The sequence below is a fragment of the Delphinus delphis genome, chromosome 14 (genome assembly GCF_949987515.2).
Source record: "Delphinus delphis chromosome 14, mDelDel1.2, whole genome shotgun sequence".
Classification (NCBI taxonomy): Eukaryota; Metazoa; Chordata; class Mammalia; order Artiodactyla; family Delphinidae; genus Delphinus; species Delphinus delphis.
In genome coordinates this window covers 30,164,221-30,189,830 of record NC_082696.1, presented here as the reverse complement: position 1 = coordinate 30,189,830, position 25,610 = coordinate 30,164,221, and the positions used below count along the sequence as shown (strand labels likewise).

Genomic DNA, 25,610 nt, shown 5'->3' with positions numbered 1-25,610 from the left:
GATTTTTTTTTAAAGAATTTTTCAAAAAGAATTCTCAGTATCTAAGTAATACAACTAAATTAATGTACTAAAAAAGCTATAAGAATTAATGTTCAGGCAAATGGCTTCTTATTCCCTCTACTTTAAAAGACAAGATAGTGTGCACAATTATGAACAGATGTTTTCCCCAAAGTCCTCGGTGTGGTAAGAATTAAATTGGGATAAGACAGAAACCAGAGATCCTGGAAATAAGCTAGAATGATGTTAAATGTTACCTTCCATGATCTCAGCAGCAGTAGACCCTGATTAAATTTGGAACTTCTTAAATAAATTAAGCTGGTCATTTCCACCAGTAGGAGCCGAAAACGAGATCTGTTTTAGATAATGCCAAGGGTGATGCTTTGTTTATTACAGACACTGTACTTTTGATTTCAGGAGGGCCGAAAGAGAGGAAGGAGCTACCCTGGCTTGAGAAGTTACCACAGGTAAACTGCATGTAGCTTCCTTCTGCCTCATGAAACCGAATGAGTAGGGCTTACCTATTACATCTCCTTGCTCATGAATCATCATTCCCAAATCTTTAAATATTTCATTAATATCCATAATATCAGCCTAAGAGAAAAAAAATGCATATTATTGTAATCAGAAATTCAGTCCCCAATCCACAAAAGGAGAAAATTTTAAAAAACACAAACCACTGCTCATACCTAGGTGAGCATGCATCTGGACCTAATAACATATATTTGGGGAATATCAGAAAACTATTTTACTATAGGCAATACCAAGTAAGTAGCCTCTGAATCTCAGTTCTCTAAAATAAGTTTGTGATGTTAAAAATATCAAGTGATTCAGAGTGGAAATGAAGGACTATACAATAGAGAAGGGTTGTGGGTTACTGAATTTATGTCATGCAATATGATTAGTTTTGTTATCATGAATAGTATTTCCTCAAAAAAGTAAAAAATATTCTTATTGTATTTCTAGTAAAAATGTATATGTCAATTTGACACTTTAAAAGAATAAAACATTAGGTGTAAATTCAAAGCCTCACATTAATAAATCTGAAAATGCAATGGAAGAGTGATGGATAAATAAGTTATAAATTCAATTTTCTTCAATATATAACTATTATTTTGCTTGATTAAAAAGTAAAGTTTAAACACTTTATTCAGGAAAGGTGGGGCAATTTACATAGTCATCCTGTGCCTCAGTTTCCCCATCTGTAGAAGGGCAATGATAATGACACAGTTAATTACTTCACAGAGCTTTTATGAGAACTAAGTAAGACAATTAAAGAATTCATCACATAGTGCTTGGTGCATGAAGCCCTCAATAAATGGTAGCTATTGTTAGCTATTATTAGCCCACTTCCTAGGGAACAGGTAGGTTCCCTAAGAACTAAGGCTACTAAACCTTTTAGACCTCTTTGATATCCTACACACACTAAAGAGAAATAAAACACTTTTAAAGCCCTTGGAAAAGTCTTATTCATGCAGGTGTGATGTGTATCATGTGCCATGGAAGCTTTCTAGACTCTCTGAACAGACCTTTATCTCTAGACTGATAATTTTCTCAATGCTCAGGTGGCTTGAGATGACTTAACAGAATTAAAAAAAAAAAAAAAGTTGGAGTAGAGGGAAGTATATTTTCTCATCCTTGCACAAATTCTAAAGAAATTACTTTATTTTAACAGAATGACTCTAATTTATATGAAATATGCCATCAAATTGATACATCTATTTAGTTTTCTTTCTTGACCTCTCTCCCAGCATCATCTAAGCATCTTGAGGACAAACTCACTAAGAACAGAACAGCAATCCAATTCTGCAATGTAAAGCTTACTTCGAGTTGCCTAATAGAAGACTCTCTCTCCTGAATAAGGCGGAGGTCATCCTCTGTAATTTCTTCATCCTGCACCTGCACCTGAGGCTGAGTTTGGCTATTAAAAAGAAAAGAATATGTAAAAAAGAAAAACCGGTATGAAAACAATGAGGCTTCCTTTTTATTTAAGAAATACTTATTGAATAGAATATTTTTTCTTCAAAGTCATAGAACTGCTCACTTAAATTCTAAAAATATAACAGAAATGTTAACCAAATTTTATTCATGTTTCATTTCAATGATGTTATTATTATTTAATTATTGGAAACTATTATATTTGGCAAGTGAGTACTTCTTCTTGGTTGATTTAAACTTCACCTATGGGAATAATCTATATCAAATAATAATTAAGTCAATAATATTTATTTGGATAATTAAAGAGTATTATTGCTATACTGGAATATTTTTATATATTTTATAATAAATAATGACTTTGAAAATTTTTCAAACTTATTGTTTTCTATTTATAAATAACTTAGGATAGTCATGATATATACTGAAAGCTTTAATTCTGCCCAGGTACTGTGATGTAAAAAACGTATTTGAAGAATTATCTTTTGATCTGTATAATGTTTTATACTTCTTACCTTTCCCAGGACACAAGATTCCTTTCTTTTGAGCTCTCCTCAGGAAAACCACCCTGAATAATTTAGTAACAGAATGGATTGAGAAGATGCAAAGGAAAAACACACAACACTCACATTTTACTTCATAATAATCTAAACTGATTTATGTACACACTGGAGTGCAGGTGTAAGAAAAGAGAGAGAAAAGTTCTTGTTCTAGTATTTTAGGTCAATTACTTCAAGTAATAAAAAAAATTATATCCTAAGCTGACAAAGAAGGAATTCATTAAATATTCTCAAGGGCCAAATAACAAATATTATTTGATTAAAACATAATGTAGTCTTGGAACCTCTATGTTAAGGAACAACGGAACAACCTGTGATAGTTTCTAGGGAGATTTAAAATTAGATTAAGTCAAGATTCCACTCTAACTTATCCTTTATTTTCTCCAGGTGTACATTCGTTTTAAATATTCATACAATATATTCACTGTTCATTTACATCATCTTCATATAATGCAGGATTAAAGTGCTCTCTACTCCAGCACGAATACAAAGTAACAGCCTCAGGCTCAAGTTAGGATTTGACTCTAACCTTTTCTGACAAAACGTTTCTATATTTTTACATAATCTTTTGTTCCACAACATTGACAGAATAACCACAATAATACATAATGATCATCCTTCTTAAAAACTGATTAGAAACACCTGAAAATAAGTATTCAAATACTGATTTCCAAGATATTCACAGGTCTTTACGACTCAAGAAACATGCCGTATAGCTCTTCACGGGGCCCTTGGAGGGTACCACGTTCTTTTTACAGTGCTGATTTAAATACTTACAGACACTCTGGAACTGGCTCTTACTCGAGCGACAAACTCTTTCTCTCTCTCAGCAGCCTGTCTCTGCGCCTTCTGAAAGTTTGTCAGTGATGTGGTGAATTCCGCCACTAAGCGATCCTTCTGTATTTTCCTTTGACGCTAGAGGAAAGCCGGGGGGGGAAAGAAACCTACCAGAATCAAGCTGTGAAGCTCTACAGAATTTGCAAAAGCTGTTTTGCTGCTCTTTATTTAATTCTGAAAATTTCACTCACTCTCTTATTACAGGGCCTTACTGATTAACTCAATAACATTTTGAACAATTTGACAGTATGTTCAAATACTGTGCTTATTTTACCTTGAGGCAAAAGGCCCATAATGTTGGATTTCTCACCTCAAGTTCTCATCCTAAAAACTGGGCCATGATTTTATGTTAAAGTATTTTTTTTTAATGAAAATAAAACCTTTGACTCACCTAAGTAATAACTTCCACAAAGTAATAAGCAGGGTAATAAATACATGTGCCCCTAGGAAACCTCACATCTTGAATGAGCGTGTATGTTATATGAAGTCAGTCCTGGAAGGCCAGGAAACAATTACTCAGGAAGCATTTTCTGAGCACTTACTTAATTATGGGTCAGGGCAAGTGCATGGAAATAATTTTTGCTTTATTGAACCAAAGGATACTACCTGGGCAATTAAATATAGTTTTGTGTTCTGTGAACTAATCTCAAATTGATTTTTTCCCCCTAATTTCCTTTCTAGCACAACAGTTCAAAAATCCTACAATACATTTGATTTCTTTCACATTCAATACATCAACAGCGTGTCTTAAAGCTTCATACCTGGTCACTGGGGGTGGTGGGCAGAGATCCAAACTCTTTAATGTACTTATCTGTTTCTTTGGCAAGTTGGTTCGTATATTGCTGCTTCTGTTGCCTAAAATGAGAAAACACACATTATAGCAATAGAACTAACACATTTCTTTAAGCTATAACTCCGCCACTTGATTCAACCCTGATGAATAGTTTTAGAAAAATCACTTTTTTATAGACTGGCTCCAAATTTTCTCTATGAAAACAAAATTTTCAGGTTGTATTCTTTCACAAATATTGAACAAATACTATGTGGAAGGTTCTTTACTCACACATGGAGTAACCAAGCTCTGAGAAATAAATCAGCAGCCATTTAGAAAGGAAGATGACAAAAGCCAACAGGAGATTGTAAGGTGTATGATGTTTGAGATTTGGTGGCTGTGGGAGCCTTTGATGTGCATACCACAATTGGGAGGTCAGCTGAATAAGTAAAGAAGATTTGTTGTCTTTAACTCTGCCCAGTTCCCAGGTCTCAGGGTACAGCCAGCCTCTCATATTTCTCTACCTGAACATTTATATCCTATACTTAAAAAAAAAAAAAAAAAGCAGAGACGAGTAATAATACGAATTTACTATTATTTAAGTTTGCTGTGGAAAGAACAATAGCACTCCTCTGTAAAAAGAACAGAACAGAGTAAAAGAGGTAAATTATATAGCTATTTATAGCTATCTTGCTAGCTAGCTTATGAAGTAAAAACTAAGATCTCTAACTAAAGAAATTAGCACTAAAAAAAAGCCTGTATTAATGTGATGCTTTACAAGTACAACATCAGTACTTCTCATATATATTATCTCTCATTTTAAACATGTATTGGTCACACTTAGGATCCTTTAAAATAATGATACTATGTAAAAATATGTTTTAGTATAGATATCTGTATTTGACTGATAAGGAAGAATTATACTCTACTTTTATATACTTACCAAGTGCCCTATCTTTAATATGCCTTTTAAAAATCTTTAGAAAAAGTAATATAATTAAAATTCTAAAAGAAGACTTTAATGATGTCTACATATTCAGAATCTCCACTATTAACCTTAGCAAAATATTATTAACTACTAAGAATTATGGTTTCTATTCCATTTTACTTTATTTTAATAAATGATGGTTTATTATTTAGATTTGGGGCATGTTTAGCTCCTTGATATCTACCCACTGCAGAAAACTGCAATACAAATTAGAAACAACTGCAAATTCCTCAAATTGTACTTCATAAAAATATGAATTACTATTACCTATCTCTTAATTTCTTCTTTGCAATTTTTCCTTCTGTAGCTAATGTTTGGCATATCACTTATTACATATATATTACTTGAAATTTGTAGCTGTTAACAGTGCTGAACTAAGATTTAAGATTCAGGTTCAGAATAATGTTGGGCAAATCATCAAACCCCAAACAGACATGTTTTCCTTATAAGTAAGATGGAAATAGTTCTTTTAATCTATCTAGCTCACTCCAATTTTGTAAGTTTCAGATGAGAAAATGTGTAAAAACACTCTGTAAAATCTGTAACCCATGAAGTATTATTGCTGTTTTTCTAATAGCATGTTAATTTATTCAAATATGTACTAGATAACTTCATTACAACTTTTTTTTTTTTTAAACAGAGGCTAATGCTTTCTGAAATTCAAATATGTAAATATAAACTTTTAGGGGCATAGTTCATATTGGATATGCATTGAATCTCAGTGAAGTAAAAATCATCATATGGATTGTTAGCTATGGGAAATGAATCACATAAGTAGAGAAGCTCAGAGTACCGTTTTTCAAAGCCATCAAAAACAACCTATTAAAAGGTATAAGAAAGCTAACCAAAGAAGTTCTGCTTTGATAGAGTAAGCCAGATCTTTAAAATGAAGAAACACATCTGCCCACTCTGGACAGGAAAAAACCTACACAAAAGCTTAGTACAAATGAGGCAGCAGAAAAACCTTATTAATTTTCCATTGTTTTCTCCAATAAACGTAACACTACACACTATCAAAGGAACATAACAATAGGTGGTTTTTCCCATTTCCTTTTTTCTTGTTTAATTAATACTTACAGCTGCTGCCTCAATTCAGGTGAATCTTGAGGTGTTCCAAGTTGATTCAGAGTCCTCTGTATTTCTGCAGCTATTATGATAGAAAATAAATGTGTAATTGTTACAAATGTTAGGGCAATAGAAATTAATACAAACAATAGGACAGTTAGAAAAAGACAGAAAAACAAAGAGATAAATATAAGAAGTATTAGTTGAGAAACAAAAAAGAAATGGTTTATTCAAATCTAATTAGTGACAATGGACTAATTTTCAAGATTAATTAAATTAATTAAAACTCAAGATTAGAGACAATGGATTTATTTTCAAGAGTATTGTGTGGGGACCTTACCATGTGAAACGGCAATTATGAGCCAAAAATATTATCGTCTTCCCTATTCCATCAGAACATTTAGTACAATGGCACATGGACTTTCACGTAACTCTACTGGCATAAAAATTGTAAGGAAAATAATTGTTACAATTACATAATTCACTGGGATATAAAGTGAATGAATTATAGTTAATAAATGAAGGGGGAATAACAAAATTAGAAAAATTATTTTTCAACTATGTAATAAGTGATTCAAGCAAAGATCAAAGGATGCTAAAACCATGGGGATACTCACATGACCTCAAATTATCATCACACAGATGTCACTACTTTGAGTTAACTTTATCGAAGATAAATCTGTTGCTTATAAAACAAATGATCAAATTTAGGACCACCAATGGTACAAACTAGCATTATGAGCCTCCTGACATAATGCAACACGAAAGTCACAATATGACCTATGTATTTTGCTTGCCAAAATATTTAACCCAAATCTAATCATGAGAAAGAAATCAGACCAATTTAAATTATGGGCTAATCTACAAAACAACTGGCCTGTACTTTTTAAAATGTCAATGTCAACAAAAGAAAAGAAGTATGAAAGCAGGAAAGCTTTCTAAATTAAAGAACTAAAAAACACAAAACACTAAAACACCCAGTGTATGATTTTTGACTGGATTCTGAATCAGGAAAAAAAAAAAAAGACAAACCCACAAAAACTATAAAAAAGTTGTGGAGACAACTGGAGAAACTTGAATTTGAATCTGGAGAGAGAGAGACTAAACAAGAGTTGAAAAATGTCAGCAACTGGTGAACCCAGGTAAAGGGTATATAAAAAATTCACTGTACTATACTTTTACTCTTCTGTAGGTTTTAAATATTTTATGCTAAGTTCACCACTCAGAAGTCTATGACCACTGTAATAAAAAAAAGGGGCTCTTTACAAAAGGGGAGGTCCTAGTTTTACGCATTTATATACACAAATAAAATGTCAAGTAGAAACAAGTTGAAAATCCATCTCAAAGTAAGAAACTTTCACACTTCCAAGAACTAGAGAAAAATGATTCAACCCACCCATTCTTTTCATTTAAAATAATCATTGATTTATACAGCTTAAATGCTTTTATATAGTCACTATTTATTGATATTTATGGGATCAAAGGAATGACTGTATTCCAAAGCACAGGATAACTTTTTTTCACTGAGGATGATGTAATAAATATTGGTTTCAAGTCAAAGATGAAAAATATAAATACTGGAGAGGAATCATATAGCAACTGTTAACCATTCAGCTACTTACAAAGGAATTTCTTTTTGCAGTTCTTTTCGGTAACAGATTTTTCTTTTGTGAGGTGGAGGAATTTTGTTTGCTGTTTTATAACATATGGCGGCTTCCAATTAGTTACATATTTCCTTCTTAACCTCAGCAGATTTTCTTGGGCTACCTTATAGGGGTTTAAAGCTTTTATTTTCAAAAAAAGTATGTTGATAAGACAAACTGATGCAGGCATTTATCACATATCTAGAGGGCTCTTGTCTTTTAAAAAAGGTCACAATAAGTGAAAAAAAAAATAGATTGCTCAATAAATGACACGAGGAAAACTGACTAACCACTTGGGGGTTAAAACAGAGAACTCTAGCTTACCTCATGAAGTAAAATAAATCTGTAATAAATTATTAATATAAGAAACTATTAAACTGCTACATAAAACTATAAAAATGTATTTATTACACAATCTTATTTATGATCTTGGCATGAGGTATAAAATATTATCCAAGTATGATATAAAACTAAAAACCATGAAGGAAAATATGTCAAACTGGCAAAACATACACAAAATTTTAAAATACTATATGAAAAATATGTATCTACATTACAAATAAATAAAAGTAACGTGTGTGTGTGTGTGTGTGTGTGTGTGTGTGTGTGTATACGTACACGGGAGAAAATACCTGCAGCATATAATGAGTAAAGGGGTTAATATCCCTAATATAGAAAAGAATCCTATAAACTGGAAATATAAAAATAGCTCAATGAAAAATGGGTAAAAGGTATCATCTTAAAATTATAATAAGCAAAAAAAATATGAGAAATTAAACTTCATTGATAATCAACACATATCAGATTGGTAAAAATCAAGAAAAATAAGCAGATGATAATATAATTACAATCAAAAGCCTTGAAAAAGGTAAAGACATAGGAAGGAGCAATCTCCATCATGTAGAAAGAATCAGAAATAACTGAGAAAAGGTCAGACAAGCCAGTACAAAAATCAGCCAGGAACAGGAACTTTAAAAATTGATAATATTCACTGAAAACATGAATAGCAAAAGAAAAATTGAAAAGAATATCAATCCTGGAAAGGATAAATAACTTTAATGTATGAACGCTATATAAAACTGTTCCGCCCTTAAAAAATTTAAGTAGACATGCTTCTGATAGGCCCAGTGGGAAGGAGCCTAAATCTACCAAGTGGTTATTTCCCTAGTTTTTGTAAACAGATACACTCAGCAACCCGTTTTCACCCTTTCTCCCTGAGTAAGGGCTTATATGCAAAGGAAGAGATAACCGGGAGCCCCTGAGGGCGCAAGACTCCAACAAAACAGAAAACCAGGAGCAACACCTATTCTTGTGTACTGCTCAGAAAGGCCTCCAAGACCTGACAAGCTGAGCAGGGTGAAGTCTCCCCTATTCCCCTCTTCCCATTTAACTGGCCTGTCTGGAGGATGCAGAAGGCAAAGAGTTATGATGGCTAGCAGAAGCTTATTCAAATGGTGACTCCAACTGCAGTGCTCCTCAAAATGTGATCTATTTACTAGAACAGATCGTCACAATCTCTGGCACCTTGTATAAACCTGCTGATATGGTAAATACTTTTTGCTCTACCCTAAAAAATAGAAAACATGAGAAGGAGTTTGTTTTCAACTGGATGGGATGGCGTAGAGCCTTCACAGTCTTATCTTAGGGTTATATATACTCTTTATCTCTGTACTACAAGTTAGTTGTCAAGGTTGTTGATCCTCTCCTCCAATGGGACACTACACTAGTCCAACACACTGCTTACATGTGCTTTTAGGATCTGAAAGGCAAGAAGCAACATGCACTCTTCAATGCCTTGGAAGGATGGAAGTATGCCAGTAGATAGAAGATAAATTCCGTGAAAATACAGGACCCTGTTTCTTTGGTGAAGAATCTTGGTCCATTAATCCGTATGGATCACTGACATACTCCTGCAAAGTAAATGACAAATTGCTTTTCTTTGCAGTCTCAAATACAAATAGGGAAACAGTGCTTAGTGAGACTTTTTATGTGGCTCCAACCCATTTTACTGAATGCCCCCAAACGTTGCCAGCTCTGGCTTCAGCTCCGCAAAAGAAAAGGCTATCCAGCTAGTTCAAGTGTTGGTACAAGCAGCTCTACAAGTTGGCTTTAATGACCCGGTTGATCCAATGGTAACTCAAGCGCCTGTGCAATTTCAGAGTTCTGTATAACACTAGTGGCAAGTCCCACTAGGAAGACAAAAACCCACAGGAGTCCCTTAGAATCTTGGAGCAAAATCATGCTCTCTTTGGCAAACCAATGTTATCTTTTGAGGAACAGTTCTAGTTTTGCTACTAAGCCCTGGATAAGAAGTAAACAGTGGTATACTAGGTGACCCAGTGACCTGAGCTGCCTGCTATGTATTAGGTGTTATGTTATCTTGTTAGTTTATCTCTTTCTAGATTTTGTTCTGTGTATGTTAACCAGCCTGCCCCTCACCCCAACTTCTACAGCACTTGTTCACTGGACTAATCAACCAGCAATGGTTTAAGAATAAAAACCACTTGTAGGCTCACCAACTGGACTTCCCCTTTCTCAGATTAACATGATTACTGGAAATGCCATGTACCGATTTGCAGCAAGAGTGTCAAAAGTAAGTAAGTGATGTGGCGCCATCTATGGGGCTATGAGCCAGTCACCCAGTGGCAAGATGATGACACTCCTTCCTTTGTGGTGGAGGCGGAATTTCATACTCACTGAAATAGCAGTACTGTGGATTTTGTTATGCTTCTTCTACTGCCCTCCCCGCCATGATTCTACCAGCTTCCTAATCCATATATTAGTCACAATCACGGTATTCTACACACCGGTGCTTTTGATCAAGATATTCAATTGACAGAGAAAAAAAAATTAACAGAACTTCCAAGGACAACGGGATTCCTTGGTCTCCCAGTACTCCATTATCTGGAAGCTGCTGGACTTCTAGAATCTTTAATGGCCTTTTGAAGACCCAATTATGGTGTCATCTGAGAGACAGTGTCTTGGGAAGGTGACCTGCAGCCCCATGGGATCTTTACGCTCTCAAAGAACCCCCACTCCTTGGTGCTGCTTCACCCACAGCCAGAAAGAACACTCAGATTTAGGAACTAAGGGGCAAAAGTGAAGGGAAATAGTTCACATTTACACCTAATTACTCACTTGCAAATTTTCTTCCATCCCTTGAGGTGATTTACAGACAATATCCAAATAAGGAATATAATCACACCTCCATCTGGTAGAAGCAGAGGAGGAATGGACTGGAAATCACCCACTAGACCTGGCACTGGATGCAGGAAATAAACAGGCCTTGGTCCTATCCATCTGTAGAGATGGGAGAGGAGTTCAGGTTGTATGAGTGAAAGCGGTACCATGTTAGACAGGGGCTTTTTAATTTTTTCAAGCTTAAGTATGCAAAAAGGGAAATATGTTCATTATCGGAAACAAAAGGTATGAACTATAATGGACATTTATTTTTGGTCATCTGATACCCCAAATTCTTATTACATTGGCTCTTTTTGGTTTATAATACCATGACCACTGGGAAGCATCATTACAGAACCAGTCTTAGGGGAAAAAACTGGTTGTTAAACTAGTCTAAGAGTCTTTGGGCTTTGCTTACCTCCATTATGAGTAACGCAGGTGATTAACAGTCAGAGTCCTAGCAACAATCACAAAAAGAAAGGCCAGACTCATAAAACAAGCTACTTGTAATCAAAAGCTAGATTTACTTAGTGCTATTTAGGTTTCATAAATATTGAAGTTCTTTACAAGTCAAATGCTTTAGCTGACAACCTTCTTCTCACTCTGAAACAATAATTTTAATAACACAGTATCTCATAAATTGAACTTTCTTAGAAACGCAACCATTATGCTTTGCCTAACAGAGTGCATTAAATTAATGACTGCTAGATGCTTTTCATGAATACAAATGTAAGACAAGGCCCCTTACACTCAGGCAGCATGTAATCTAGAAAAGGAGAAAAAAAGGTACATTATATAAATGTTACAATAATGTTTCAAACGAGGACCTATAATATAGGCATTCAATTGAAGGACAATCCAAAAAGCCTTAACAGAGGTGGCATTTGTATTGTTTTTGAAGTAAGACACTAGACACTTTGTTTTGGAGATTCAAACCTCTAATACCATACTTAGACATAACTTGAAATGATCAGATTACCGACTGGTTCCCCCAACCACAAGGGTAAACTCCTTAAAGGCAAGAACTAGGTATCCATTGTTCATTACTGTATCTCTAGAACCCACCATATTGTTCACACTCAACGAGTATTTTTTAAACTGAACAACAAAAGAGCATTAGAAAGACTGAATCCTATATAAGAAGTCATATGTATTTCTAAAACACAAGGCATATATAAAAAGAAAGCTAAGAAAGGTAGGTATGCTCCTTTATTACTCATTCATTCGACACGGTCCGGCCATCCACTACCCACCGGGCACAGTGAAGGGTTTCTGGACATCAACACTCATTTACTTGTATATCTTTACTTTGTATAGCTCTAAACTTGAGGATCAAGTAAACGTATCATCTGATCAGGTGATAAAGGGCCTATGGAAACATAAATTTGAAATTACTGAATCAAATTTAGGAGAAATATTATATGGCATTAGTTCAATTCTATTATATACATGAAGTTGAGAACCAAACAGAATAATTGATTTGTCCAAGAAACTATGGCTATTTCAGTAGAAGAGCTGGGATTAGAATATAGATTTCTTAGTTTCTAAAACAGTATTTTTCAGTGTCCTAAAAGGGCTAAAAGTAAAAGGCTTTTAAAAAGATCATTTCATAATCCAGGTGTATGATAGTTGCCAAAGCAAACAAAGGAAAAATAAGTCTGTGCTAACTTCGAGTAACTTAATAGGAGTTGAGCTGAGATGCTTAGGTGTTGCAAGTAGTGTTCAAAGTACATTTCAAGTCCTACCAGTGGACCACAAGGATTCTTCTGCCCTACTGAAGTTGATCAGGAAATAAACACCTGTCCTTTCTTCAGGTCTTATGAACTGGCAAGATTCCAGAGACATCAATTTACATATGACCAGTATTACCCTCTTACACCAGGGTCAGCCATTTATGACCTGTCGGGGCTTCCAGCCTAGTTTTATACAGCCCTCCAGCTAAGAATGGTTGTTAACATTTTGAAAGGGTTAACAAAAAACAAAACAACAATGAATACACAAGAGACCATACGTGGGTAGCAAAGCCTAAAATGTTTACTATTTGGCTCTTTATAGTAAAAATTGGCCGATCCTTGTCCTAAACTAGTAAAAATTCCTAAAACTTTGTATTCACAAACTCAATTCAGTATGGTACTTGAGTGTACTAAGTACTCACTATGTTGTCTGTTTCACACAAAACTGAACAATGCTGCAAATCTTCCACTGAACACGCATGTATACTAGGTTGGATTTCTGCAATTTTCAGAAAGAATGTTACCAGTACCTCACAGGTGCTGGCTTGTATGGGCTATTATTTTCAATTGCTGCTCTTCTCACATTAATTTAGAAACAATTATCGTTACTTTTTCATTGTACTGGATGAACATTTTTGTAGAGTAACTATGTCGTTACCAATCTATTATTTTATTACTCTCCAGTTTTTGACTATCTCCTAGTTTTAGGATAGTGGTTCAGAGGATCTCTTGCCTTACTCAAGTTGACCATGTTCAAAAACGTTTAAGCAAAATTAGTTCAGAGAAAGAGAGAGATAAAAAAGAGGTTTCTAGGTAGATGACAAACAGGATGGTGATCTGGAAAAACTGATAATCATTCCTAGCTTCTTCCAGGTCATGTCTACTGGGTTTCATTTCATTACCTTGCCTGGGATACTGTGAATTTATGAAGCAGTCATATTCATTTTTATTGGCATATGTCTAATTTGAAAGAAAAAAACCCTGTGAAACATAAAAATTAAGGAACAAATATTTTACATAACCATAAACAGTTACTTGAAGAAAAATTCACCTGATACTGATTAACTGAGATAGGATTAAATCAAGATGCACCTCTACAACAATAGAATGAATAAATTATTTTTGCATTATCTACAATCTGCAACTATTTGCACCATTACTTCTAGAGAGGTGACTTTACAGTATATATTACATTTTTCATGACGTAAAGATAACACTATTTCCTACACATCCAGAAAAGGTGCATTATTATTTCCACAAAACCCAAACCATCCCCTTTCTGGCTCTTCATTATTTTCAGTACCAAACACCCATTCTGTTCCACGTGAGTCTGCTGCCATCTAGTGGATGATCTAAGGGAAAAAACGCTTCATAGCAAAGGGTATTTTTTTCTGCTGTACAACTGTAGGCAACAGTTGGCATCAGGGGCTGCGTAATGTCACCACCTGTCAGAGTGCCCTGGGGACCAGGGAGGATTATGTCTGACCACTGAGAGTAGCTGGGCTTCCTGGGCCAGCCCTAACAGGCATGTGCGCCTTCAAAGAAATGTCTCCAAACAACGGAGAACAGAATACAACTACTTGCTCTTTTAGCACAAAATATCTGTTGCTCAACCCAAAATAATTCACAGTTGAAACTGTCAATCGTAGAAAAAAATAATGGTTATTAAAACCCTTGGACAAGTGGTTTTGAGATTCTGACTTGGTCTCACCCACATCACACTGAGGAAGAAGAAGCAGAGTGTAACACTGACCAGCAAGCAGCCTGGGAGCCAGACAGTCTGATTTGGAAATCTGACCTCACTTCTTGCTGGCTGCTGACCTTGGGCAATTGACCTCATCTTTCCAAGCTATAACTGCCTCACCAGTCAAGCAGGGGGGGAATCACCTCTTCCTCAGTTATGATGAACTTCAACTGAGGACAGTGTATGTAAGCACCTTGTACTGGAAACAGAAACAGTTCAATAAATGAGAGCAAACAGTATGAAGTGGCTTAATGTTTTTCTCCTGAAAGTCAGAAATGAACAGTAAGAATATTCTTATTAATATATATTAATGTGAACCATGCTGTAGGAGGGTGTTGAAACTTAATAAACTCTGATATAGTTATGAGAATTGTAGAGATAATGATAAATATCAACTGACACAAGACAGTTATAACCCCTAATTAGGAGCGAACTCAGCTACCACCTGACAGTGACATGTATACACACAAGTAAGAAACTGAACTAGAAAAAAAACCCAACTAAATATTAATAAAAACAAATTCTGTTTTAGACAACTCCTCACCTATCAAACACTCTATCTATTTTAAAGGGTGGGTTGAAATATTACAGATGATACATATAAAAACATTTTCAAAATGGCATAGATTTCTGTAAGAACACGAGATGCTATTACTGGTAAGTTTACTATAATCAGAGTTAGAATCATTAGGTTGGGCTCATTACACAGTACAAGGTGCATAGGATAATGTATCATGAGAAAATATATCAGCTAGTTGAAAATAAGTTTCAACACAAAAAGGTTCTGAGAAAAATAATCAAGTGAACTAGGTCCCAGAAAAGTATATTATAATTCTAAAAAGCACATGTTAAGTAGAAAAACTCCTTAGAGAATCTGAAACAAAGCTACTAATATAATTATGGGCTTTTTTCCAATAGGCTCTCTATCTCATGCTCTGTCTTGTGACCTGAATAGGGAGCTTATCTTCTCTGTGGGTAAAAGAACTGATGTGAACGGTGGGGAGGAAACTGAAGGATCTTCTAAAGGATGAGTCTTGAGCTGAGAAGCTCAGGTGAAGCCTGCGCCTCGGGGCCAAGCCTGCTGGTTTACTGTGCCCTCCTTCCTGGCACTCCAACACTTGCAGGCAAGTCCTGCTTCCATGAAGCAATCTCCCATTTAGAACACATTTAATTTTAAATTTCTCATTGGTTTTCTTTCCAAATACTTAGAGGGAGAAAGGCACACAGGCTAACGAAGTAGAAATTTAGGGCATTTTAAAGCTACTGTAGACTAATAAAGAGTTAAATCTAGAGTCATGATTCTTAAAAATGAACAAAGTGCAAAAACAAGCCATTTGAAAACTGTATGTAAACAGTACTTCGGATTTCTAAGATGGCCAGAACACTGCAAGCTCTGTCTTAGCAAAGATGTTCAGTCCTAACATCTTATCATGTGGCCCTGCTCAGCTGACCTGCTCAGAGAGAGTCGAGAATCGGGAGTAACAGAGGTCAAGAGGAGGACGTGGCCCCTTGAGTAGGTGATCTGTGTACTCAGCTAACACAGGGGGATTTGCCAGCGGGGCAGCCTTACTCCTTGCGGTTCTCCAGCCTTCCTGAGCCCTCCTTGGCCCTCCTCACCTCCTGGATGAGTTTCCTTCCTGTCATCCACCAGATGGCCCGACAGTCTGCTCCAAAAGCAGCCTGAGTATTAGCCATGTGAGGAAGTTCACCTCCAGCTCATATGGCAGTGATTCCTCAACTGTTTATCTCAGTCCGAATTTCTAATCAGTTTTTTTTTTGTTTTTTTTTTTGCGGTATGCGGGCCTCTCACCGTTGTGGCCTCTCCCGTTGTGGAGCACAGGCTCCAGACGCGCAGGCTTAGCGGCCATGGCTCACGGGCCCAGCCGCTCCGCGGCATGTGGGATCTTCCCAGACCGGGGCACGAATCCGTGTCCCCCGCATCGGCAGGAGGACTCTCAACCACTGTGCCACCAGGGAAGCCCTCTAATCAGTTTTATTTGCAAGGCCCTGCTGTTCACATGTTTTTACTAAAACACTGCAAATGGATTTCTGCTTCCTATAGGAACATGGTACAAGTTTTTTCCTGAATCTTCCCTCTTCTTCCCTCTTCAAGCCATATAGACGGTGCAGAGAGGCAGGAAAAAAGAAAACCCATGTAAGCTACATTTTCAGAGAAATTAAGACCACAAAAGAATTCTCAAAAATATGTACATGTGGCTAGAAGAAACAGAAAAGAGCAGATCGTGAGTGGGAAGCCATGGGGATGGGATAGGAAACAGGGGTGCTGCAGAGGAGAATAGGGGAGGCAGAGCGCCAAAATGTCACCAGCAAGTGTGCGCCACCAGGAGATGATGGTGATTCCCAAGGGGGACTGGGGCAGGGCTGACAGGAAGCAGACACTCTGCTGAGAGAGGTGGAGAGCAGAGGCTTGGACCATGCTCGGGGCCCCAGGCTGCTCATCTCTGAAAGTGTCACCTTTCCCTAAGAGGAAGGGGATGCCTTATGCACTGGGGAACCAATGGAGTGACAGGGGGACGTCTGGACTGGAGGGGGAACTCTCCTATGTCAGGCTAGGTTCTGAGAGGCAGAGGGGGAAAGAAACAGTGCCTCAGGGCAGTGCAGAGAGGAAGGAGCCCGAGGGCACAGCCTGGGCACCCTCTCCCTTCACAGCTGTCTCCTGCCAGGAAAAGCAAGCTCACTCCACTGAACAACAACCAAGAGAACAGAAAGAGCAGCCATGCAAAAGATTATATAAAACTGTGGAAAAGAACAGCAAAACTCGCTACAAAGAAAATTCAGCAGGAAAAAATGTTGCCACAGAAGTGGATAAGGTGAAAATTATAACCCAAAATAGCACCCTTTTTTTTGTTTTAACTCAGTGAGGCAATTGCAATTTTAAAGGAAAATCACAAAACAGCTCATAGACAAGATGGCCAGATAATAGGCAGCAGCGAAGCAGAAACTAGGGGAACTCAGGGAAGAAAAGAGAAAGACAAATTCAGAAATGAAAGGAAAGATTAGATGCACAGAAAGCCTGAGCCCCGTTAACAGCTGTTGCCATTTTGGGTTGCTCAGGCCACAGCCCTTGAATTGCTGATGGCTTTAGCTCCTAGCTCAATGTCACTGTCACATCCTCTCTCAACTCCTAGTGATTTCAATACCCATGCTGATAATCCTGCCACCATCCTGGCCTCATTTCTTTGCACGCTTTTCTCCAAATGATCTTGTCCTCCACCCTCCCGTAATCACACACTCCAAGATCTTACCAAATGCCTTCTCATTACCAGCAACCGTAACTCCTCCATAACCTTAGTTTCATACACACCACCGACAAATCACCACCTCCTGTATGTCTAGCTCTCTCCCACTGGCACCCTGACCCAATGAGCCTCTGACCCACCCAGGACCTAGCATCCTTTGGTCCTGCCACTTTGCCACTTTCCCTCGCATGACCTCCCCTTCCCGCCATGTCTTCGCTTGCCTCCTGACCCAATTTAAACGCCACAGTCAGCTTAAATGTCATCATCTTCACTCTCTTGCTTATATCCCCTCAAGCCCCTCTCTCCACTTACCTTAACCACTTGACAAATCCAAAACTCTAGTTAAGACCAACACTGTGCTTCCGCTATTATGTGACTGTGCCATACGTCATTTAACCAAACCTCTGTTAATGGAGATTTTATCCTAAGTTTATAGGTTTAAAAGTTGGGGAACTTAACCATTTATGCTGTCTCTACAAATGAATCCTTCTGAGTTCTATTACACAGAGAGAAAATAAAGTGTAATGCTGACTAGATGAGAACATTCTCCTATCTATGTATCGACTTTCCATTTATTTACATGCTCAAAAGGCTGGTTCTACCCAGAGTAGAAGCCTGAATTCTTACGATAGCCTGTAAGGCACCCCCCAGCGCCCCCCCCAGCCCCTACTCTGCCCTCTGTGTGCTCTGCACACACTGACCCCTCCTCCACTCCTCCAACACCCAGGCAGGCTCCCACCTCAGGGCCCCTGTACCTGCTATCCCCCCATCTAGAATATTCTTTCCCCAGATACTGAAGGGTGCATTCCCTTACTTCCTTTAAATACATGTACAACTATCATCTCCTCAGTAAGGCCTATCCTGGCTCCCTGTGTATCCCATTTAGAAATGCAGTCCCCTCTCCAGGATACCAGATCCCCACTGTTATGTTTTCGTCAGGGTGCTTCTCATAACACTTAACACCTCCTTCCAATACACTATTTACTTATTTATTTTCTGTCTGTCTTCTCTCACTAAAGGTTAGCTCCATAAAGGTAGGTATTTTGCTTGTTTTATTCACTGAAATATCTCTGGCATCCAGACGGCGCCTAGCACATCACAGATGCTTAATACTCATGGTATGAATGAATGCACATAAATGCACAATGACCTGGTACAATATAAAACATGATCCAAATGCACAGTGTTACGTGAATCAGACTGTCCTGGGTTCAAGTGCCAGCCTCTCCAAAATAATTATATGAACTTGAGCAAGTGACTTAACCACTTCAAACCTAAAATTTCTCATCTGACAGAGTTGGCCAGAAGATCAAATAACAATGTACAAAAAACAGATTCAAAATACCAAATACGAGGCACAAAGTACACAGTTAGCAAAGAGAGCTAAAAGATACTAACCTACATACATATCTTCCAGAATGAGATTTTTTGTTTTCAGAATGAGATTTCTGAGTAAAGCAGGGTGTACAGGCAATACTCTACAACTAAAGTCACTGGATGCATTTGGGCCACGCTGCCCAGCTCTCCTCCCCCACCTCAGCAGAAAGGCAGTGCTCTGAGCACTGCCAAGTAAACAGGCCTTAGCTGGATTTTTAGCTAAAGGCTTCCACATTCCCCAGCAGAAAAATAATAATCCACAGGCTACGAGGGGATCTTGGTGATGTCTGCAGGCATTCTCTTGGGACGTTAAATGGGATGAAGAACAAACTATTCCAGAGAAGTTGGTGGCCATACTCAAAAGGAGTAATATGCTACTGTAACAATGGTTTCTTCAAATAATGATCATGATAATGACACTATAACAAGAAAGATGACTCGAAAAGGAAATGTCCCAAGACTTACAGAACACCATTTTGTATGACTGTTGGTTTCTTCCAAATCAATTAATATGCAAACCAATTAATAACTGCTTTAAGAAAACACCCAGACTGGAGTAAGTATAAACGGCAATATACTCTTTAATGAAAAATATTGCTTATTAATTGGTGAAAAACAACAAAAAAGTGTCAAAGAGATGAGGACAAGAATTGTCAAAACCATTCCAGGAAACCAAAACTAAACAGCCCAGCCTGAGTTTTGTTGTCCTGCTCTCGCACTGAGACAACTAAACCGTACGCACAGGCAGCATCACAGGGCAGCTGAGCAGCAGTTACACAACTGACCACGAACTTCATTTAATAAGAGAAGCCACTCTGTAATACAATTACTGAGCATATTGAATATATTTATAGTGGAAAAAGCTAACAATAGTTAAATTAATTTTTAAATAAGAGTCTGGAAACATATATATGAAAATTTTTATGGTATAATCAGCACCACATTTTATTTATACAGAACTCAGAGGAAGGATTCATTTGGGAGGCAGCATAAACAGTAAGCTCCTCAACTTTTTTTTTTTTTTTTTTTTTTGCGGTACGCGGGCCTCCCACTGTTGTGGCCTCTCCCGTTGCGGAGCACAGGCTCCGGATGCACAGGCTCAGCGGCCATGGCTCACGGGCTCAGCCGCTCTGCGGCATGTGGGATCTTCCCGGACCGGGGCACGAACCCGTGTCCCCTGCATCGGCAGGTGGACTCTCAACCACTGTGCCACCAGGGAAGCCCGCTCCTCAACTTTTAAACATATAATTTTAGGATAAAATGTCCATTAACAGAGGTTTGACTCCTGAGCAGTTTCTCAGAGCTATCTGAAATGCTGTCTCCTGGGCTACAGTCCTCATTTTGCCCCAAATAAAACTTAACTCACAACTAAAAAACAAACCAAAAAAACCCGAACAAAAACAAAAAAAACACAGACGTTTGAGATGTATGGCAAATTCATATAATAACAAATTATGCAAGCAACATAGAAGAGAGAAAAAACAAGCAGCAAAAAAAAAAAGGTATAGTATTATCCTATTTTCATTAAAAAAGAAAGAAGGTAATTATGTATAAATATTTCTGGAATCATTTAGATTTGCTACTAAAGAAAAGAATATGCAAGTTGACTTTAATGCTGTTTTCCTCAGGTTGCCATTGAGGAAAAGCACTCTGACAGGTAAGAGATTTTGGTAGATAAGTGCTGAAAAAACAACTGATGTCACACTGTCAGTCCTGACTTATCTTTATGATCATTATCAGTAGTCGCTTCAAATAGAAGCAAATCTTATAATTAATGCATGTTTAATAAAGGTATTTCTATATTATTATGCATTAACTATTCTTCTTAATGTGCTATTTAGTAAGTGAAAACATCTTTCGGAATCTTGAGTTTTTCATAAAAGTCAAAAGAAGTTAAAATAAATATCTCTTCTTCCATTCTGTATCATGTGATCAACAATATCTTCCTATGCACAGGAGTGCACATTACTTTTGAAATACAATTAGTTACAACAAACTGTAGAATCTCGGGATTCAAAAGCAAACTTCACCATTATCTGGGTTTCCCATAACTTTAAATCCCAGTGCATCACGCCAAGGAATGCAGGGCTGTATTTAGTTTGTGAGGTCTGCCATAACAAAATACCACAGACTAGTAGCTTAAACAACAGAATTCTATTTTCTCACAGTTCTGGGCGGAGGCTGGAAGTCTAAGGTCAAGGTGCCAGTGGGGCTGGCTTTTCCTGCGGCTTCTCCTTGGCTTACAGATGGCCTCCTTCCCACTGTGTCCTCATGTGGCCTTTTCTCTGTGCCTGGGCGTCCCTGGTGTCTCTCCTCTTAAGGACACCAGTCATACTGGATTAGGGCCCCACTCTTATGACCTCACTTAACCTTAATTTCCTCTATAAAGGCCCTATCTCCAAATTCAGTCACACTGGGGGTTGGGACTTCAACAATACGAATTTTGGGGGGACGAAATTCAGTCCATAACAAGGACCCTGACAGTGCTAATGTGAGAGGAAGGTTAAAAAACAGTACTAATGAGTAAAAAGATACCTGTTAAGTATGTTTGACCTAAGCTCAAATACCTGTATGAATGAGTAACTTGTACCAGTCCACAGCATCCTTGGAAAGCCCTGCTGGAAGGACCACTCATATTTGCTGCAACTTCTTTCTACTCATCTCTTAACTGCCCTCCTTAATATCATACAGAAGGAAGGGTGACCCTCTTCCACCTGACACCCCTTCAATTATCTGAAGCAGCAATCCCAGCCCCCCTAGAAGTGTTCCTAGTACTTCCAAATGCTGTGTGTATCAATGGATCATAGTGTGATTTCTGTACCCTTCTCATTCCCCTCTCTTTCCATTATTCACATTCAATAACTGCTTCTTTTTCAGAACTGGGTTCACAGAAAGGTAGAAAGGTAACGTGCCTTTCCTTTAAGAGTTTTCTTCTTTTTTTCCCCCCATGTCATCCTTCTGCAGGGGCTATGCTAATCGTCTGTGTATTGTTCCATTTTTAGTATATGTGCTGCTGAAGCGAGCACTGAGATTTCTTTATATAACTTGTTTCTTCCTCATTCAGGTGATTTTACATTGCAGTCAGGATTTCTGAGAGCTTCCCATCTTCTCAAACCATGTTCCTTCCCTCCAGTGTCACATCTTGGAATCACAACATTCTCTTTTTTGAAATTTTCTATTCTATCCTTTCTGTTCTATCCTTCATCATCCAATAAATCCTTACTAGCACCTGTATGCAAAACTCTTGAGAGACATAATTCTGCATAAAGGTACGATCCCCAGCCACAGAAGAGATTACAGACCCTGGTAGTTAAGGGAAAAAAATGCTGGCACTTAAAAAAAATTATAAAGATGAAATACAAAAGAATTCACAAGCCAGCATCTCATTACCAAATGAGTGAGGGGAGATTGCTGCCATAAGGTCAAAGGAAGGAAAAGAAATAAACTTATAATGGTTACTACATGCGAGGCACACTTATCCCTACTTGTTGAAAATAGATAAATGTAGTTTAGATACATTGGGTAACCTACTTGAGGTCATTCACTCCAATTTTATTAAGGGCTGACTCATGGCCAGGCACTGTTCTTACAATACAGAGCTGTGAACAAGGTATATTAAGCCCTTTCTCTTCAGGAGCCGCCATTCTAGTAGGGAATGCAGAAAATAAGTAGGCAAATGTGGTAGTTTAATTTACTGATCAAAGGCATTACAAAAACAAACTGGTTGGGCTTCCCTGGTGGCGCAGTGTTGAGAGTCCACCTGCCGATGCAGTGGACACTAGTTCGTGCCCTGGTCCGGGAAGATCCCACATGCCGTGGAGCGGCTGGGCCCGTGAGCCATGGCCGCTGAGCCTGCGCGTCCGGAGCCTGTGCTCTGCAACAGGAGAGGCCACAACACTGAGAGGCCTGCATACCGCAAAAAACAAACAAACAAAAAACTGGTTAATGAGAAAAAGAATGAGTGGAGGAACAAAAATGATAGGTCAGGGAAAACATCTCTAAGGATGTGACCTCTGGGCTAAGACCTAAAAGCCAAGGAGAAGCCAACTGTGTGAAGATTCGGGAAGATGTCTGAAGCAGAGGAAAAGTAAGCGCAAAGGCCCTGAGGTAAGAAGGAGCTCAACTGTTCAAGCAGCAGAAAGGCAGCCAACGTGGCTGAAATCTGAAATCTTGCAGCTGCAAAGGGGAGAGTGGTAGGAGTTGGCAAATGGGGGCAGGATCAGATCTGGAGGGTGTTGTGAGGCATGGTGGGGATTTACAACAGATTGTGAGTGCCACGGGAATCACTGCAGAGTTTCCAGCTGTGAGATGGCATGGTCTGACTGATTGTTCACCTGGGCTATAGTATGGAGAATAGACTGTAGACAGGCAGGAATGGAAGCAGGGAGAACATTTTGGAGGCTGCAGTCATGCCGAGAAGAAAGAGCAGCAGCTGGGACCTGGGTGGTGACAGCAGAGATGGAGAGAAATGGACAAATTTTGCAGGGAGAACCAATAGGATGTACACTTAGGTTGCAAATGGGGAGCAAAGACACACAGTACTAGGGATTGGGGTTGTAACCAACGGTAAGAAAATTCATGTTCAGGACAGAGGCATGTAGATGGTTCACATATAGGAGCAGTGAGGGACAGAGCTCCCTGGAGCATATTTTAAAGTTTTAGTTCATAAAACAAACAGAAAACATTCAGTCATAAACAGCACTCGTGTTCAGTCATGTAGGAAAAATCACCAGAGAGAAGAAAGGATGGTTGTTCTCTGTTCAAATTCCCTTGGATATGACATTAATTTCCACTCCTAGCTCTGTTCTATGTCAACACCTTAGGCATGAAGAGAATCACAACAATGAAATGAAAGCTATTAAAGCTTTTCTCCTCAAGGCGAAAAAATTCAACCAGGTATTTTCAGACGTGTGACGTCAGAAGTAGATATAACAAAGGGCGTTTTAGGGGAGGGAGGAGAGGAGGGAAAGAGAGAGAGAAGAACACGTTTTCAACTCCTTTCCCTCTGTAAACTGCCTTCCTGTCCACCAGACCACCCCAGGAAACAAAAGGTAACACCTCCAATTCCTCGGTAAATACACAGTTCCAGTCAATTCATTAACTTCTCAGGACTGGAGTTCTTTTGTTAAAGAAAATTTGCCCTGGCAACCAAAAAGGAGAACTCAATGATACTAGCTTCCCTTTTCTGCAGTCATGTGTTAAGGTGCAAAACTAGTGTCCCTTTCACCAGACTGTAGTTAAAAGAACTGCATTCATTCTCAAAAGTATAACAACAAAAGGGCTCAAGCTTTTGTAGAGATTTTATTTTTCTTCTCAAAGTCCTAAGGACCTTACAGGGACAAGAGCCAAGCACTGATCCTGCCTAATAAACAATTAAAGGACGCACACAGACTGAGAAGCTAATTGCAACACAGAGAAACCAATAATATTTACTTCAAATCTAAAGAAGTCTGTGTTGGACCAACAATTTTAATCTATAGGAGATAAACGATAAAAAATAAAACAATTAAGATTCAACACAGACCTTTTTCAGTCACCTTCTCTTAACCTTTATAACATGGGATTAAGTTCACACATTTTATGCCCCTCTAAAAAGTTCTGACTTCTCAAATCTTCCGGAACACACACATAAGCACATATGACATATCATGCATATTTCTCCTAAAAAGCAGAAAACTTCTGCACTTACACATTCCGCTGAGTATATTTTATAAAGTTACAAATGGATCTATTGGGTTCATTTTCCAAAGGCTAGCTTTTAGCCACTCTCTATCTTCCTTTTTCATTCTTTTTTTAAAATACATTTTATTTATTTATTTATTTTGGCTGCATTGGGTCTTCGCTGCTGCACACGGGCTTTCTCTAGTTGCTGCGAGCAGAAGCTACTCTTCGTTGCAGTGCACGGGCTTCTCATTGTGGTGACTTCTCTTGCTGTGGAGCACAGGCTCTAGGCACGCGGGCTTCAGTAGTTATGGCATGCGGGGTCAGTAGATGTGGCTCGTGGGCTCTAGAGCACAGGCTCAGTAGTTGTGGCGCACGGGCTTAGTTGCTCCGCGGCACGTGGGATCTTCCCAGATCAGGGCTCGAACCCATGTCCCCTGCATTGGCAGGCAGATTCTTAACCACTGCGCCACCAAGGAAGCCCTCTTTTACATTATTCTTTAAACCAATACTCAAATGCCAGAGTGCTCATTAGCACTGGTAAGATTTACTAAAATATGTACGTATGGGAAAATTTTATCTCAACGACTGTGTTTCATGGTCAGCTGTGGTTATTTCTATCTATCAATTTCCTGCAATTCATAACTTAGTTACTTCTGACATGATTCACTCCAGAATCCCTTGTGACCGCAACTCTCCCACCTCCTAATACTTAGATATGTAACTCTTAGTGGAACTCCACTTGTGGCTAACTTGTGAATGACTGTTTCCATTACGGGAGTTTAAAAGCATGCATGATGGGTCCAGATATGGCAACTGGTTTCTTAATAACAAAGAGAATAATCCTGCATATGTCAG

At 38.2% G+C, this 25,610-nt stretch overlaps 1 protein-coding gene and 1 non-coding gene across 2 annotated transcripts in view; both read right to left on the bottom strand.

Annotated features, from left to right (window-relative positions):
* The window catches only part of STX7 (syntaxin 7), a 48,492-nt gene that overhangs the window by 8,927 nt on the left and 13,955 nt on the right, over window positions 1-25,610 (bottom strand). Inside the window, exons 3-8 of the mRNA XM_060030423.1 lie at window positions 6,167-6,236; window positions 4,091-4,184; window positions 3,270-3,407; window positions 2,448-2,500; window positions 1,822-1,918; window positions 392-591 (exon numbers count right to left, since the gene is read on the bottom strand). Coding sequence (XP_059886406.1) covers window positions 392-591; window positions 1,822-1,918; window positions 2,448-2,500; window positions 3,270-3,407; window positions 4,091-4,184; window positions 6,167-6,236 — 652 coding nt within the window. The remainder of the gene's footprint in view (window positions 1-391; window positions 592-1,821; window positions 1,919-2,447; window positions 2,501-3,269; window positions 3,408-4,090; window positions 4,185-6,166; window positions 6,237-25,610) is intronic.
* Window positions 22,011-22,117, bottom strand: LOC132437456 (U6 spliceosomal RNA). Its single transcript, XR_009522039.1, has one exon. It is a non-coding gene; the product is annotated as a U6 spliceosomal RNA (small nuclear RNA).